Raw genomic sequence first — 18359 nt, 5'->3', positions numbered from 1 at the left:
GCAGAGAGAGAGAGAGACAGCAGAGAGAGAGAGAGAGACAGCAGAGAGAGAGAGGGAGACAGCAGAGTGAGAGAGAGAGACAGCAGAGAGAGAGAGAGAGACAGCAGAGAGAGAGAGAGAGAGACAGCAGAGAGAGAGAGAGAGAGAGCAGAGAGAGAGAGAGAGAGACAGCAGAGAGAGAGAGAGAGAGACAGCAGAGAGAGAGAGAGAGAGACAGCAGAGTGAGAGAGAGAGAGACAGCAGAGAGAGAGAGAGAGAGAGACAGCAGAGAGAGAGAGAGAGAGAGACAGCAGAGAGAGAGAGAGACAGCAGAGAGAAGAGAGAGAGAGAGAGACAGCAGAGAGAGAGAGAAAGACTAATTTTCCACTGTTACCTTGTACTGATGTCTCACTTCCTTCATCACCGTAACTCCAAGGGAAAAATTGACATAATTTGTGGAGTTCAAACTGTGTGGAAACATGGAAAACAGAAAAGTCACTGGATATCTAACACACTGTAACACCCAGTGCCAGAGGGGGAAAGGACAGTGTATCTAACACACTGTAACACCCAGTGCCAGAGGGGGAAAGGACAGTGTATCTAACACACTGTGACACCCGGTCCCAGAGGGGGAAAGGGCAGTGCATCTAACGCACTCTGACAACCGGTCCCAGAGGGGGGGAAAGGACAGTGTATCTAACACACTCTAACACCCAGTGCCAGAGGGGGGAAAGGACAGTGTATCTAACGCACTGTGACACCCAGTCCCAGAGGGGGGAAAGGACAGTGTATCTAACGCACTGTGACACCCAGTGCCAGAGGGGGGAAAGGACAGTGTATCTAACGCACTGTAACACCCAGTGCCAGAGGGGGGAAAGGACAGTGTATCTAACGCACTGTGACACCCAGTGCCAGAGGGGGGGAAAGGACAGTGTATCTAACGCACTGTAACACCCAGTCCCAGAGGGGGGAAAGGACAGTGTATCTAACACACTGTGACACCCAGTCCCAGAGGGGGAAAGGGACAGTGTATCTAACGCACTGTGACACCCAGTGCCAGAGGGGGGGAAAGGACAGTGTATCTAACGCACTGTAACACCCAGTGCCAGAGGGGGGAAAGGACAGTGTATCTAACGCACTGTGACACCCAGTCCCAGAGGGGGGAAAGGACAGTGTATCTAACGCACTGTGACACCCAGTGCCAGAGGGGGGAAAGGACAGTGTATCTAACGCACTGTAACACCCAGTGCCAGAGGGGGGAAAGGACAGTGTATCTAACGCACTGTAACACCCAGTGCCAGAGGGGGGAAAGGACAGTGTATCTAACGCACTGTGACACCCAGTGCCAGAGGGGGGAAAGGACAGTGTATCTAACGCACTGTAACACCCAGTCCCAGAGGGGGGAAAGGACAGTGTATCTAACACACTGTGACACCCAGTCCCAGAGGGGGAAAGGACAGTGTATCTAACACACTGTGACACCCGGTCCCAGAGGGGGAAAGGGACAGTGTATCTAACACACTGCAACACCCGGTCCCAGAGGGGGAAAGGACAATGTATCTAACGCACTCTGACACCCGGTCCCAGAGGAGGGGAAAGGACAGTGTATCTAACGCACTGTGACACCCGGTCCCAGAGGGGGAAAGGACAATGTATCTAACACACTGCAACACCCAGTCCCAGAGAGGGGGAAAGGACAGTGTATCTAACGCACTCTGACACCCGGTCCCAGAGGAGGGGAAAGGACAGTGTATCTAACACACTGCAACACCCAGTCCCAGAGAGGGGAAAGGACAATGTATCTAACACACTGCAACACCCAGTCCCAGAGAGGGGAAAGGACAGTGTATCTAACACACTGTAACACCCGGTCCCAGAGGGGGAAAGGACAATGTATCTAACACACTACAACACCCAGTCCCAGAGAGGGGAAAGGACAGTGTATCTAACACACTGTAACACCCGGTCCCAGAGGGGGAAAGGACAATGTATCTAACACACTGTAACACCCAGTCCCAGAGGGGGGGAAAGGACAGTGTATCTAACGCACTGTGACACCCGGTCCCAGAGGGGGAAAGGACAGTGTATCTAACATACTGTGACACCGGTCCCAGAGGGGGGAAAGGACAGTGTATCTAACACACTGTGACACCCGGGTCCCAGAGGGGGAAAGGACAGTGTATCTAACACACTGTGAGACCCAGTCCCAGAGGGGGAAAGGACAGTGTATCTAACACACTGTGACACCCGGTCCCAGAGGGGGAAAGGACAGTGTATCTAACACACTGTGAGACCCAGTCCCAGAGGGGGGAAAGGACAGTGTATCTAACGCACTGTGACACCCAGTCCCAGAGGGGGAAAGGACAGTGTATCTAACACACTGTGACACCCGGTCGCAGAGGGGGGAAAGGACAGTGTATCTAACACACTGTGACACCCGGTCCCAGAGGGGGAAAGGACAGTGTATCTAACACACTGTGAGACCCAGTCCCAGAGGGGGAAAGGACAGTGTATCTAACACACTGTGACACCCGGTCCCAGAGGCGGAAAGGACAGTGTATCGAACACACTGTGACACCCGGTCCCAGAGGGGGAAAGGACAATGTATCTAACACACTGTGACACCCGGTCCCAGAGGGGGAAAGGACAATGTATCTAACACACTGTGACACCCGGTCCCAGAGGGGGAAAGGACAATGTATCTAACACACTGTGACACCCGGTCCCAGAGGGGGAAAGGACAATGTATCTAACACACTGTGACACCCGGTCCCAGAGGCGGAAAGGACAGTGTATCTAACACACTGTGACACCCGGTCCCAGAGGGGGAAAGGACAATGTATCTAACACACTGTGACACCCGGTCCCAGAGGGGGAAAGGACAGTGTATCTAACACACTGTGACACCCGGTCCCAGAGGGGGAAAGGACAGTGTATCTAACACACTGTGACACCCAGTCCCAGAGGGGGAAAGGAGAGTGTATCTAACACACTGTGACACCCGGTCCCAGAGGGGGAAAGGACAGTGTATCTAACACACTGTGACACCCAGTCCCAGAGGGGGAAAGGACAGTGTATCTAACACACTGTGACACCCGGTCCCAGAGGGGGAAAGGACAGTGTATCTAACACACTGTGACACCCGGTCCAAGAGGGGGAAAGGACAGTGTATCTAACACACTGTGACACCCGGTCCCAGAGGGGGAAAGGACAGTGTATCTAACACACTGTGACACCCAGTCCCAGAGGGAGAAAGGACAGTGTATCTAACACACTGTGACACCCGGTCCCAGAGGGGGAAAGGACAGTGTATCTAACACACTGTGACACCCGGTCCAAGAGGGGGAAAGGACAGTGTATCTAACACACTGTGACACCCGGTCCCAGAGGGGGAAAGGACAGTGTATCTAACACACTGTGACACCCAGTCCCAGAGGGGGAAAGGACAGTGTATCTAACACACTGTGACACCCGGTCCCAGAGGGGGAAAGGACAGTGTATCTAACACACTGTGACACCCGGTCCAAGAGGGGGAAAGGACAGTGTATCTAACACACTGTGACACCCAGTCCCAGAGGGGGAAAGGACAGTGTATCTAACACACTGTGACACCCGGTCCCAGAGGGGGAAAGGACAGTGTATCTAACACACTGTGACACCCGGTCCAAGAGGGGGAAAGGACAGTGTATCTAACACACTGTGACACCCGGTCCCAGAGGGGGAAAGGACAGTGTTTCTAACACACTGTGACACCTCGGTGTTCACTAACCTCTGCAGTAGGAGGTTGACTCTGTGCCGAACAGGGATGTTGAGAGTATCTCGGTTGTTATTCAGTGCCCCCACTTCCTCGTTGTCACTACCGAGGGAGAGAAGGAGAGAGAGTGAGAGGAAGACCGAGAGAGAGGTGTGAGACGCAGGGGGCAGCTCCTGCAACAGTGGGAGGGCGACTGAGAGGAGGCGAGGTTGTGGGGAGGAGTCAGACGCGGAGGAGGAGGAGGGTACGGAAGGTCTGACATGGAGGGCGAAGGGACGGATGAGGGGAGGCGCCGTCAAGAGACGGGGGAGGGTGGGCGAGGCCGTGAGAGGAGAGCGGAGGGTCAGCGCGAGGGGAAAGGTGGGAGCGGAGGAGTAAGGGGAGGGAGGTTCAGAGGGGAGTGGGCCTATTGGAGGGCGGTTGGGGAGCTGGGTTCTTCGGATGAGGGGCAGGGGTCAGGGACGGAGGCGAGGGATCTGAGGGAGGAGGGTTTACCTCATGGCAGTCGCAACAACCCTCACAGAGTCATTCAAACTGTTGGCATTGGAGACGTCCAACGTCAGGATGAAAATTACCTGGAGATTAAACATGAGAGAACAAAGATTAACATGGGATCCGTTCACCCTCTCTCTCAGGGTGATATCTGTACACTGACTGGTGTCTCTCAGTCCCCTCTCTCTCAGGGAGATATCTGTACACTGACTGGTGTCTCTCAGTCCCCTCTCTCTCAGGGTGATATCTGTACACTGACTGGTGTCTCTCAGTCCCCTCTCTCTCAGGGTGATATCTGTACACTGACTGGTGTCTCTCAGTCCTCTCTCTCTCAGGGTGATATCTGTACACTGACTGGTGTCTCTCAGTCCCTCTCTCTCAGGGTGATATCTGTACACTGACTGGTGTCTCTCAGTCCCTCTCTCTCTCAGGGTGATATCTGTACACTGACTGGTGTCTCTCAGTCTCTATCTCTCAGGGTGATATCTGTACACTGACTGGTGTCTCTCAGTCCCTCTCTCTCAGGGTGATATCTGTACACTGACTGGTGTCTCTCAGTCCCCTCTCTCTCAGGGTGATATCTGTACACTGACTGGTGTCTCTCAGTCCCTCTCTCTCAGGGTGATATCTGTACACTGACTGGTGTCTCTCAGTCCCCTCTCTCTCAGGGTGATATCTGTACACTGACTGGTGTCTCTCAGTCCCCTCTCTCTCAGGGTGATATCTGTACACTGACTGGTGTCTCTCAGTCCTCTCTCTCAGGGTGATATCTGTACACTGACTGGTGTCTCTCAGTCTCTCTCTCTCAGGGTGATATCTGTACACTGACTGGTGTCTCTCAGTCCCCTCTCTCTCAGGGTGATATCTGTACACTGACTGGTGTCTCTCAGTCTCTCTCTCTCAGGGTGATATCTGTACACTGACTGGTGTCTCTCAGTCCTCTCTCTCAGGGTGATATCTGTACACTGACTGGTGTCTCTCAGTCCCTCTCTCTCAGGGTGATATCTGTACACTGACTGGTGTCTCTCAGTCCCCTCTCTCTCTCAGGGTGATATCTGTACACTGACTGGTGTCTCTCAGTCCTCTCTCTCAGGGTGATATCTGTACACTGACTGGTGTCTCTCAGTCCCCTCTCTCTCTCAGGGTGATATCTGTACACTGACTGGTGTCTCTCAGTCCCCTCTCTCTCAGGGTGATATCTGTACACTGACTGGTGTCTCTCAGTCCCCTCTCTCTCAGGGTGATATCTGTACACTGACTGGTGTCTCTCAGTCCCCTCTCTCTCAGGGTGATATCTGTACACTGACTGGTGTCTCTCAGTCCCCTCTCTCTCAGGGTGATATCTGTACACTGACTGGTGTCTCTCAGTCCCTCTCTCTCAGGGTGATATCTGTGCACTGACTGGTGTCTCTCAGTCCCCTCTCTCTCAGGGTGATATCTGTACACTGACTGGTGTCTCTCAGTCTCTCTCTCTCAGGGTGATATCTGTACACTGACTGCTGTCTCTCAGTCCCCTCTCTCTCAGGGTGATATCTGTACACTGACTGGTGTCTCTCAGTCCCCTCTCTCTCAGCGTGATATCTGTACACTGACTGGTGTCTCTCAGTCCCTCTCTCTCAGGGTGATATCTGTACACTGACTGGTGTCTCTCAGTCCCTCTCTCTCAGGGTGATATCTGTGCACTGACTGGTGTCTCTCAGTCCCCTCTCTCTCAGGGTGATATCTGTACACTGACTGGTGTCTCTCAGTCCCTCTCTCTCAGGGTGATATCTGTACACTGACTGGTGTCTCTCAGTCCCTCTCTCTCAGGGTGATATCTGTGCACTGACTGGTGTCTCTCAGTCCCCTCTCTCTCAGGGTGATATCTGTACACTGACTGGTGTCTCTCAGTCTCTCTCTCTCAGGGTGATATCTGTACACTGACTGCTGTCTCTCAGTCCCCTCTCTCTCAGGGTGATATCTGTACACTGACTGGTGTCTCTCAGTCCCCTCTCTCTCAGCGTGATATCTGTACACTGACTGGTGTCTCTCAGTCCCTCTCTCTCAGGGTGATATCTGTACACTGACTGGTGTCTCTCAGTCCCTCTCTCTCAGGGTGATATCTGTACACTGACTGGTGTCTCTCAGTCCCTCTCTCTCAGGGTGATATCTGTACACTGACTGGTGTCTCTCAGTCCCCTCTCTCTCAGAGTGATATCTGTACACTGACTGGTGTCTCTCAGTCCCTCTCTCTCAGGGTGATATCTGTACACTGACTGGTGTCTCTCAGTCCCTCTCTCTCAGGGTGATATCTGTACACTGACTGGTGTCTCTCAGTCCCTCTCTCTCAGGGTGATATCTGTACACTGACTGGTGTCTCTCAGTCTCTCTCTCTCAGGGTGATATCTGTACACAGACTGGTGTCTCTCAGTCCTCAGTCTCTCAGGGTGATATCTGTACACTGACTGGTGTCTCTCAGTCCCTCTCTCAGGGTGATATCTGTACACTGACTGGTGTCTCTCAGTCTCTCTCTCTCAGGGTGATATCTGTACACTGACTGGTGTCTCTCAGTCCCTCTCTCTCAGGGTGATATCTGTACACTGACTGGTGTCTCTCAGTCCCCTCTCTCTCAGGGTGATATCTGTACACTGTCTGGTGTCTCTCAGTCCCTCTCTCTCAGGGAGATATCTGTACACTGACTGGTGTCTCTCAGTCCCTCTCTCGCTCAGGGTGATATCTGTACACTGACTGGTGTCTGTCAGTCCTCTCTCTCTCAGGGTGATATCTGTACACTGACTGGTGTCTCTCAGTCCCTCTCTCTCAGGGTGATATCTGTACACTGACTGGTGTCTCTCAGTCCTCTCTCTCAGGGTGATATCTGTACACTGACTGGTGTCTCTCAGTCCCCTCTCTCTCAGGGAGATATCTGTACACTGACTGGTGTCTCTCAGTCCCTCTCTCTCAGGGAGATATCTGTACACTGACTGGTGTCTCTCAGTCCCCTCTCTCTCAGGGTGATATCTGTACACTGACTGGTGTCTCTCAGTCCCCTCTCTCTCAGGGTGATATCTGTACACTGACTGGTGTCTCTCAGTCCCTCTCTCTCTGGGTGATATCTGTACACTGACTGGTGTCTCTCAGTCCCCTCTCTCTCAGGGTGATATCTGTACACTGACTGGTGTCTCTCAGTCCCCTCTCTCTCAGGGTGATATCTGTACACTGACTGGTGTCTCTCAGTCCCCTCTCTCTCAGGGTGATATCTGTACACTGACTGGTGTCTCTCAGTCCCCTCTCTCTCAGGGTGATATCTGTACACTGACTGGTGTCTCTCAGTCCCCTCTCTCTCTCAGGGTGATATCTGTACACTGACTGGTGTCTCTCAGTCCCTCTCTCTCAGGGTGATATCTGTACACTGACTGGTGTCTCTCAGTCCCTCTCTCTCAGGGTGATATCTGTGCACTGACTGGTGTCTCTCAGTCCCCTCTCTCTCAGGGTGATATCTGTACACTGACTGGTGTCTCTCAGTCTCTCTCTCTCAGGGTGATATCTGTACACTGACTGCTGTCTCTCAGTCCCCTCTCTCTCAGGGTGATATCTGTACACTGACTGGTGTCTCTCAGTCCCCTCTCTCTCAGCGTGATATCTGTACACTGACTGGTGTCTCTCAGTCCCTCTCTCTCAGGGTGATATCTGTACACTGACTGGTGTCTCTCAGTCCCTCTCTCTCAGGGTGATATCTGTACACTGACTGGTGTCTCTCAGTCCCTCTCTCTCAGGGTGATATCTGTACACTGACTGGTGTCTCTCAGTCCCCTCTCTCTCAGAGTGATATCTGTACACTGACTGGTGTCTCTCAGTCCCTCTCTCTCAGGGTGATATCTGTACACTGACTGGTGTCTCTCAGTCCCCTCTCTCTCTCAGGGTGATATCTGTACACTGACTGGTGTCTCTCAGTCCCTCTCTCTCAGGGTGATATCTGTACACTGACTGGTGTCTCTCAGTCCCTCTCTCTCAGGGTGATATCTGTGCACTGACTGGTGTCTCTCAGTCCCCTCTCTCTCAGGGTGATATCTGTACACTGACTGGTGTCTCTCAGTCTCTCTCTCTCAGGGTGATATCTGTACACTGACTGCTGTCTCTCAGTCCCCTCTCTCTCAGGGTGATATCTGTACACTGACTGGTGTCTCTCAGTCCCCTCTCTCTCAGCGTGATATCTGTACACTGACTGGTGTCTCTCAGTCCCTCTCTCTCAGGGTGATATCTGTACACTGACTGGTGTCTCTCAGTCCCTCTCTCTCAGGGTGATATCTGTACACTGACTGGTGTCTCTCAGTCCCTCTCTCTCAGGGTGATATCTGTACACTGACTGGTGTCTCTCAGTCCCCTCTCTCTCAGAGTGATATCTGTACACTGACTGGTGTCTCTCAGTCCCTCTCTCTCAGGGTGATATCTGTACACTGACTGGTGTCTCTCAGTCCCTCTCTCTCAGGGTGATATCTGTACACTGACTGGTGTCTCTCAGTCCCTCTCTCTCAGGGTGATATCTGTACACTGACTGGTGTCTCTCAGTCTCTCTCTCTCAGGGTGATATCTGTACACAGACTGGTGTCTCTCAGTCCTCAGTCTCTCAGGGTGATATCTGTACACTGACTGGTGTCTCTCAGTCCCTCTCTCAGGGTGATATCTGTACACTGACTGGTGTCTCTCAGTCTCTCTCTCTCAGGGTGATATCTGTACACTGACTGGTGTCTCTCAGTCCCTCTCTCTCAGGGTGATATCTGTACACTGACTGGTGTCTCTCAGTCCCCTCTCTCTCAGGGTGATATCTGTACACTGTCTGGTGTCTCTCAGTCCCTCTCTCTCAGGGAGATATCTGTACACTGACTGGTGTCTCTCAGTCCCTCTCTCGCTCAGGGTGATATCTGTACACTGACTGGTGTCTGTCAGTCCTCTCTCTCTCAGGGTGATATCTGTACACTGACTGGTGTCTCTCAGTCCCTCTCTCTCAGGGTGATATCTGTACACTGACTGGTGTCTCTCAGTCCTCTCTCTCAGGGTGATATCTGTACACTGACTGGTGTCTCTCAGTCCCCTCTCTCTCAGGGAGATATCTGTACACTGACTGGTGTCTCTCAGTCCCTCTCTCTCAGGGAGATATCTGTACACTGACTGGTGTCTCTCAGTCCCCTCTCTCTCAGGGTGATATCTGTACACTGACTGGTGTCTCTCAGTCCCCTCTCTCTCAGGGTGATATCTGTACACTGACTGGTGTCTCTCAGTCCCTCTCTCTCTGGGTGATATCTGTACACTGACTGGTGTCTCTCAGTCCCCTCTCTCTCAGGGTGATATCTGTACACTGACTGGTGTCTCTCAGTCCCCTCTCTCTCAGGGTGATATCTGTACACTGACTGGTGTCTCTCAGTCCCCTCTCTCTCAGGGTGATATCTGTACACTGACTGGTGTCTCTCAGTCCCCTCTCTCTCAGGGTGATATCTGTACACTGACTGGTGTCTCTCAGTCCCCTCTCTCTCTCAGGGTGATATCTGTACACTGACTGGTGTCTCAGTCCCCTCTCTCTCAGGGTGATATCTGTACACTGACTGGTGTCTCTCAGTCCCTCTCTCTCAGGGTGATATCTGTACACTGACTGGTGTCTCTCAGTCCCTCTCTCTCAGGGTGATATCTGTACACTGACTGGTGTCTCAGTCCCCTCTCTCTCAGGGTGATATCTGTACACTGACTGGTGTCTCTCAGTCCCCTCTCTCTCAGGGTGATATCTGTACACTGACTGGTGTCTCTCAGTCCCTCTCTCTCTCAGGGTGATATCTGTACACTGACTGGTGTCTCTCAGTCCCTCTCTCTCTGGGTGATATCTGTACACTGACTGGTGTCTCTCAGTCCCTCTCTCTCAGGGTGATATCTGTACACTGACTGGTGTCTCTCAGTCCCTCTCTCTCAGGGTGATATCTGTACACTGACTGGTGTCTCTCAGTCCCTCTCTCTCAGGGTGATATCTGTACACTGACTGGTGTCTCTCAGTCCCTCTCTCTCTGGGTGATATCTGTACACTGACTGGTGTCTCTCAGTCCCCTCTCTCTCAGGGTGATATCTGTACACTGACTGGTGTCTCTCAGTCCCCTCTCTCTCAGGGTGATATCTGTACACTGACTGGTGTCTCTCAGTCCCTCTCTCTCAGGGTGATATCTGTACACTGACTGGTGTCTCTCAGTCCCCTCTCTCTCAGGGTGATATCTGTACACTGACTGGTGTCTCTCAGTCTCTCTCTCTCAGGGTGATATCTGTACACTGACTGGTGTCTCTCAGTCCCCTCTCTCTCAGGGTGATATCTGTACACTGACTGGTGTCTCTCAGTCCCCTCTCTCTCAGGGTGATATCTGTACACTGACTGGTGTCTCTCAGTCCCCTCTCTCTCAGGGTGATATCTGTACACTGACTGGTGTCTCTCAGTCCCCTCTCTCTCTCAGGGTGATATCTGTACACTGACTGGTGTCTCTCAGTCCCTCTCTCTCAGGGTGATATCTGTACACTGACTGGTGTCTCAGTTCCCTCTCTCTCAGGGTGATATCTGTACACTGACTGGTGTCTCTCAGTCCCCTCTCTCTCAGGGTGATATCTGTACACTGACTGGTGTCTCTCAGTCCCTCTCTCTCTCAGGGTGATATCTGTACACTGACTGGTGTCTCTCAGTCCCTCTCTCTCTGGGTGATATCTGTACACTGACTGGTGTCTCTCAGTCCCTCTCTCTCAGGGTGATATCTGTACACTGACTGGTGTCTCTCAGTCCCCTCTCTCTCAGGGTGATATCTGTACACTGACTGGTGTCTCTCAGTCCCCTCTCTCTCAGGGTGATATCTGTACACTGACTGGTGTCTCTCAGTCCCCTCTCTCTCAGGGTGATATCTGTACACTGACTGGTGTCTCTCAGTCCCCTCTCTCTCAGGGTGATATCTGTAAACTGACTGGTGTCTCTCAGTCCCTCTCTCTCTGGGTGATATCTGTACACTGACTGGTGTCTCTCAGTCCCTCTCTCTCAGGGTGATATCTGTACACTGACTGGTGTCTCTCAGTCCCCTCTCTCTCAGGGTGATATCTGTACACTGACTGGTGTCTCTCAGTCCCTCTCTCTCAGGGTGATATCTGTACACTGACTGGTGTCTCTCAGTCCCCTCTCTCTCAGGGTGATATCTGTACACTGACTGATGTCTCTCAGTCCCCTCTCTCTCAGGGTGATATCTGTACACTGACTGGTGTCTCTCAGTCCCCTCTCTCTCAGGGTGATATCTGTACACTGACTGGTGTCTCTCAGTCCCCTCTCTCTCAGGGTGATATCTGTACACTGACTGGTGTCTCTCAGTCCCCTCTCTCTCAGGGTGATATCTGTACACTGACTGGTGTCTCTCAGTCCCCTCTCTCTCAGGGTGATATCTGTACACTGACTGGTGTCTCTCAGTCCCCTCTCTCTCAGAGTGATATCTGTACACTGACTGGTGTCTCTCAGTCCCTCTCTCTCAGGGTGATATCTGTACACTGACTGGTGTCTCTCAGTCCCCACTCTCTCTGGGTGATATCTGTACACTGACTGGTGTCTCTCAGTCTCTCTCTCTCAGGGTGATATCTGTACACTGACTGGTGTCTCTCAGTCCCTCTCTCTCTGGGTGATATCTGTACACTGACTGGTGTCTCTCAGTCCCTCTCTCTCAGGGTGATTTCTGTACACTGACTGGTGTCTCTCAGTCTCTCTCTATCAGGGTGATATCTGTACACTGACTGGTGTCTCTCAGTCCCCTCTCTCTCAGAGTGATATCTGTACACTGACTGGTGTCTCTCAGTCCCTCTCTCTCAGGGTGATATCTGTACACTGACTGGTGTCTCTCAGTCCCTCTCTCTCAGGGTGATATCTGTACACTGACTGGTGTCTCTCAGTCCCCTCTCTCTCAGGGTGATATCTGTACACTGACTGGTGTCTCTCAGTCCCTCTCTCTCAGGGTGATATCTGTACACTGACTGGTGTCTCTCAGTCCCTCTCTATCAGGGTGATATCTGTACACTGACTGGTGTCTCTCAGTCCCTCTCTCTCAGGGTGATATCTGTACACTGACTGGTGTCTCTCAGTCCCAACTCTCTCAGGGTGATATCTGTACACTGACTGGTGTCTCTCAGTCTCTCTCTCTCAGTGTGATATCTGTACACTGACTGGTGTCTCTCAGTCCCTCTCTCTCAGGGTGATATCTGTACACTGACTGGTGTCTCTCAGTCTCTCTCTCTCAGTGTGATATCTGTACACTGACTGGTGTCTCTCAGTCCCTCTCTCTCAGGGTGATATCTGTGCACTGACTGGTGTCTCTCAGTCCCTCTCTCTCAGGGTGATTTCTGGACACTGACTGGTGTCTCTCAGTCCCCTCTCTCTCAGGGTGATATCTGTACACTGACTGGTGTCTCTCAGTCTCTCTCTCTCAGGGTGATATCTGTACACTGACTGGTGTCTCTCAGTCCCTCTCTCTCAGGGTGATATCTGTACACTGACTGGTGTCCCTCAGTCTCTCTCTCTCAGGGTGATATCTGTACACTGACTGGTGTCTCTCAGTCCCCTCTCTCTCAGGGTGATATCTGTACACTGACTGGTGTCTCTCAGTCCCCTCTCTCTCAGGGTGATATCTGTACACTGACTGGTGTCTCTCAGTCCCCTCTCTCTCAGGGTGATATCTGTACACTGACTGGTGTCTCTCAGTCCCTCTCTCTCAGGGTGATATCTGTACACTGACTGGTGTCTCTCAGTCCCCCCTCTCTCAGGGTGATATCTGTACACTGACTGGTGTCTCTCAGTCCCCTCTCTCTCAGGGTGATATCTGTACACTGACTGGTGTCTCTCAGTCCCTCTCTCTCAGGGTGATATCTGTACACTGACTGGTGTCTCTCAGTCCCTCTCTCTCAGGGTGATATCTGTACACTGACTGGTGTCTCTCAGTCTGTCTCTCTCAGGGTGATATCTGTACACTGACTGGTGTCTCTCAGTCCCCTCTCTCTCTGGGTGATATCTGTACACTGACTGGTGTCTCTCAGTCCCTCTCTCTCAGGGTGATATCTGTACACTGACTGGTGTCTCTCAGTCCCTCTCTCTCAGGGTGATATCTGCACACTGACTGGTGTCTCTCAGTCCCCTCTCTCTCAGGGTGATATCTGTACACTGACTGGTGTCTCTCAGTCCCCTCTCTCTCAGGGTGATATCTGTACACTGACTGGTGTCTCTCAGTCCCTCTCTCTCTCAGGGTGATATCTGTACACTGACTGGTGTCTCTCAGTCCCCTCTCTCTCAGGGTGATATCTGTACATTGACTGGTGTCTCTCAGTCCCTGTCTCTCTCAGGGTGATATCTGTACACTGACTGGTGTCTCTCAGTCCCTCTCTCTCTCAGGGTGATATCTGTACACTGACTGGTGTCTCTCAGTCCCTCTCTCTCTCAGGGTGATATCTGTACACTGACTGGTGTCTCTCAGTCCCCTCTCTCTCAGGGTGATATCTGTACATTGACTGGTGTCTCTCAGTCCCCTCTCTCTCAGGGTGATATCTGTACACTGACTGGTGTCTCTCAGTCTCTCTCTCTCAGGGTGATATCTGTACACTGACTGGTGTCTCTCAGTCCCCTCTCTCTCAGGGTGATATCTGTACACTGACTGGTGTCTCTCAGTCCCCTCTCTCTCAGGGTGATATCTATACACTGACTGGTGTCTCTCAGTCCCCTCTCTCTCAGGGTGATATCTGTACACTGTTTGGTGTCTCTCAGTCCCCTCTCTCAGGGTGATATCTGTACACGGACTGGTGTCTCTCAGTCCCTCTCTCTCAGGGTGATATCTGTACACTGTTTGGTGTCTCTCAGTCCCCTCTCTCAGGGTGATATCTGTACACTGACTGGTGTCTCTCAGTCTCTCTCTCTCTCAGGGTGATATCTGTACACTGACTGGTGTCTCTCAGTCCCTCTCTCTCAGGGTGATATCTGTACACTGACTGGTGTCTCTCAGTCCCTCTCTCTCAGGGTGATATCTGTACACTGACTGGTGTCTCTCAGTCCCTCTCTCTCAGGGTGATATCTGTATACTGACTGGTGTCTCTCAGTCCCCTCTCTCTCAGGGTGATATCTGTACACTGACTGGTGTCTCTCAGTCCCTTCTCTCAGGGTGATATCTGAACACTGACTGGTGTCTCTCAGTCCCCTCTCTCTCAGGGTGATATCTGTACACTGACTGGTGTCTCTCAGTCCCTCTCTCTCAGGGTGATATCTGTACACTGACTGGTGTCTCTCAGTCCCCTCTCTCTCAGGGTGATATCTGTACACTGACTGGTGTCTCTCAGTCCCTTCTCTCAGGGTGATATCTGCACACTGACTGGTGTCTCTCAGTCCCCTCTCTCTCAGGGTGATATCTGTACACTGACTGGTGTCTCTCAGTCCCCTCTCTCTCAGGGTGATATCTGTACACTGACTGGTGTCTCTCAGTCCCTTCTCTCAGGGTGATATCTGCACACTGACTGGTGTCTCTCAGTCCCCTCTCTCTCAGGGTGATATCTGTACACTGACTGGTGTCTCTCAGTCCCTTCTCTCAGGGTGATATCTGCACACTGACTGGTGTCTCTCAGTCCCCTCTCTCTCAGGGTGATATCTGTACACTGACTGGTGTCTCTCAGTCCCTCTCTCTCATGGTGATATCTGTACACTGTTTGGTGTCTCTCAGTCTCTCTCTCTCAGGGTGATATCTGTACACTGACTGGTGTCTCTCAGTCGCTCTCTCTCAGGGTGATATCTGTACACTGATTGGTGTCTCTCAGTCCCTCTCTCTCAGGGTGATATCTGTACACTGACTGGTGTCTCTCAGTCCCTCTCTCTCAGGGTGATATCTGTACACTGACTGGTGTCTCTCAGTCCCCTCTCTCTCAGGGTGATATCTGTACACTGACTGGTGTCTCTCAGTCCCTTCTCTCAGGGTGATATCTGCACACTGACTGGTGTCTCTCAGTCCCCTCTCTCTCAGGGTGATATCTGTACACTGACTGGTGTCTCTCAGTCCCCTCTCTCTCTGGGTGATATCTGTACACTGACTGGTGTCCCTCAGTCCCTCTCTCTCAGGGTGATATCTGTACACTGACTGGTGTCTCTCAGTCCCCTCTCTCTCAGGGTGATATCTGTACACTGACTGGTGTCTCTCAGTCTCTCTCTCAGGGAGATATCTGTACACTGACTGGTGTCTCTCAGTCCCTCTCTCGCTCAGGGTGATATCTGTACACTGACTGGTGTCTCTCAGTCCCCTCTCTCTCAGGGTGATATCTGTACACTGACTGGTGTCTCTCAGTCCCCTCTCTTTCAGGGTGATATCTGTACACTGACTGGTGTCTCTCAGTCCCTCTCTATCAGCGTGATATCTGTACACTGACTGGTGTCTCTCAGTCCCTCTCTCTCAGGGAGATATCTTTACACTGACTGGTGTCTCACAGTCCCTCTCTCTCAGGGTGATATCTGTACACTGACTGGTGTCTCTCAGTCCCCTCTCTCTCAGGGTGATATCTGTACACTGACTGGTGTCTCTCAGTCCCTCTCTCTCAGGGTGATATCTGTACACTGACTGGTGTCTGTCAGTCCCCTCTCTCTCAGGATGATATCTGTACACTGACTGGTGTCTCTCAGTCCCTCTCTCTCAGGGTGATATCTGTACACTGACTGGTGTCTCTCAGTCCCTCTCTCTCAGGATGATATCTGTACACTGACTGGTGTCTCTCAGTCCCCTCTCTCTCAGGGTGATATCTGTACACTGACTGGTGTCTCTCAGTCCCTCTCTCTCAGGGTGATATCTGTACACTGACTGGTGTCCCTCAGTCTCTCTCTCTCAGGGTGATATCTGTACACTGACTGGTGTCTCTCAGTCCCCTCTCTCTCAGGGTGATATCTGTACACTGACTGGTGTCTCTCAGTCCCCTCTCTCTCAGGGTGATATCTGTACACTGACTGGTGTCTCTCAGTCCCCTCTCTCTCAGGATGATATCTGTACACTGACTGGTGTCTCTCAGTCCCCTCTCTCTCAGAGTGATATCTGTACACTGACTGGTGTCTCTCAGTCCCTCTCTCTCAGGGTGATATCTGTACACTGACTGGTGTCTCTCAGTCCCCACTCTCTCAGGGTGATATCTGTACACTGACTGGTGTCTCTCAGTCCCCTCTCTCTCAGGGTGATATCTGTACACTGACTGGTGTCTCTCAGTCCCTCTTTCTCAGGGTGATATCTGTACACTGACTGGTGTCTCTCAGTCCCCTCTCTCTCAGGGTGATATCTGTACACTGACTGGTGTCTCTCAGTCCTCTCTCTCTCAGGGTGATATCTGTACACTGACTGGTGTCTCAGTCCCCTCTCTCTCAGGGTGATATCTGTACACTGACTGGTGTCTCAGTCCCCTCTCTCTCAGGGTGATATCTGTACACTGACTGGTGTCTCTCAGTCTCTCTCTCTCAGGGTGATATCTGTACACTGACTGGTGTCTCTCAGTCCCCTCTCTCTCAGGGTGATATCTGTACACTGACTGGTGTCTCTCAGTCCCCTCTCTCTCAGAGTGATATCTGTACACTGACTGGTGTCTCTCAGTCCCTCTCTCTCAGGGTGATATCTGTACACTGACTGGTGTCTCTCAGTCCCCACTCTCTCTGGGTGATATCTGTACACTGACTGGTGTCTCTCAGTCTCTCTCTCTCAGGGTGATATCTGTACACTGACTGGTGTCTCTCAGTCCCTCTCTCTCAGGGTGATATCTGTACACTGACTGGTGTCTCTCAGTCTCTCTCTCTCAGTGTGATATCTGTACACTGACTGGTGTCTCTCAGTCCCTCTCTCTCAGGGTGATATCTGTGCACTGACTGGTGTCTCTCAGTCCCTCTCTCTCAGGGTGATTTCTGGACACTGACTGGTGTCTCTCAGTCCCCTCTCTCTCAGGGTGATATCTGTACACTGACTGGTGTCTCTCAGTCTCTCTCTCTCAGGGTGATATCTGTACACTGACTGGTGTCTCTCAGTCCCTCTCTCTCAGGGTGATATCTGTACACTGACTGGTGTCTCTCAGTCCCCTCTCTCTCAGGGTGATATCTGTACACTGACTGGTGTCTCTCAGTCCCCTCTCTCTCAGGGTGATATCTGTACACTGACTGGTGTCTCTCAGTCCCCTCTCTCTCAGGGTGATATCTGTACACTGACTGGTGTCTCTCAGTCCCTCTCTCTCAGGGTGATATCTGTACACTGACTGGTGTCTCTCAGTCCCCCCTCTCTCAGGGTGATATCTGTACACTGACTGGTGTCTCTCAGTCTCTCTCTCTCAGGGTGATATCTGTACACTGACTGGTGTCTCTCAGTCCCTCTCTCTCAGGGTGATATCTGTACACTGACTGGTGTCTCTCAGTCCCTCTCTCTCAGGGTGATATCTGTACACTTACTGGTGTCTCTCAGTCTGTCTCTCTCAGGGTGATATCTGTACACTGACTGGTGTCTCTCAGTCCCCTCTCTCTCTGGGTGATATCTGTACACTGACTGGTGTCTCTCAGTCCCTCTCTCTCAGGGTGATATCTGTACACTGACTGGTGTCTCTCAGTCCCTCTCTCTCAGGGTGATATCTGCACACTGACTGGTGTCTCTCAGTCCCCTCTCTCTCAGGGTGATATCTGTACACTGACTGGTGTCTCTCAGTCCCCTCTCTCTCAGGGTGATATCTGTACACTGACTGGTGTCTCTCAGTCCCTCTCTCTCAGTGTAATATCTGCACACTGACTGGTGTCTCTCAGTCCCCTCTCTCTCAGGGTGATATCTGTACATTGACTGGTGTCTCTCAGTCCCTGTCTCTCTCAGGGTGATATCTGTACACTGACTGGTGTCTCTCAGTCCCTCTCTCTCTCAGGGTGATATCTGTACACTGACTGGTGTCTCTCAGTCCCTCTCTCTCTCAGGGTGATATCTGTACACTGACTGGTGTCTCTCTGTCCCCTCTCTCTCAGGGTGATATCTGTACACTGACTGGTGTCTCTCAGTCCCCTCTCTCTCAGGGTGATATCTGTACATTGACTGGTGTCTCTCAGTCCCCTCTCTCTCAGGGTGATATCTGTACACTGACTGGT

The 18359-nt window shown here is 51.9% G+C and overlaps 1 protein-coding gene across 1 annotated transcript in view; it reads right to left on the bottom strand.

Moving 5' to 3' along the window:
• Positions 1 to 373: 373 nt before the first annotated feature.
• LOC137361342 (integrin alpha-M-like) overlaps positions 374 to 18359 on the bottom strand; it is a gene marked incomplete at its 3' end in the record, with an annotated part of 57738 nt that continues 39752 nt past the window's right edge. Inside the window, exons 4-6 of the mRNA XM_068026234.1 lie at positions 4229 to 4308; positions 3749 to 3835; positions 374 to 446 (exon numbers count right to left, since the gene is read on the bottom strand). Of these exons, the coding sequence (XP_067882335.1) occupies positions 374 to 446; positions 3749 to 3835; positions 4229 to 4308 (240 nt within the window). The remainder of the gene's footprint in view (positions 447 to 3748; positions 3836 to 4228; positions 4309 to 18359) is intronic.

Source organism: Heterodontus francisci, unplaced genomic scaffold (genome assembly GCF_036365525.1).
Source record: "Heterodontus francisci isolate sHetFra1 unplaced genomic scaffold, sHetFra1.hap1 HAP1_SCAFFOLD_1605, whole genome shotgun sequence".
Lineage (NCBI taxonomy): Eukaryota > Metazoa > Chordata > Chondrichthyes > Heterodontiformes > Heterodontidae > Heterodontus > Heterodontus francisci.
This window is presented reverse-complemented; position numbering and strand designations above follow the sequence as displayed.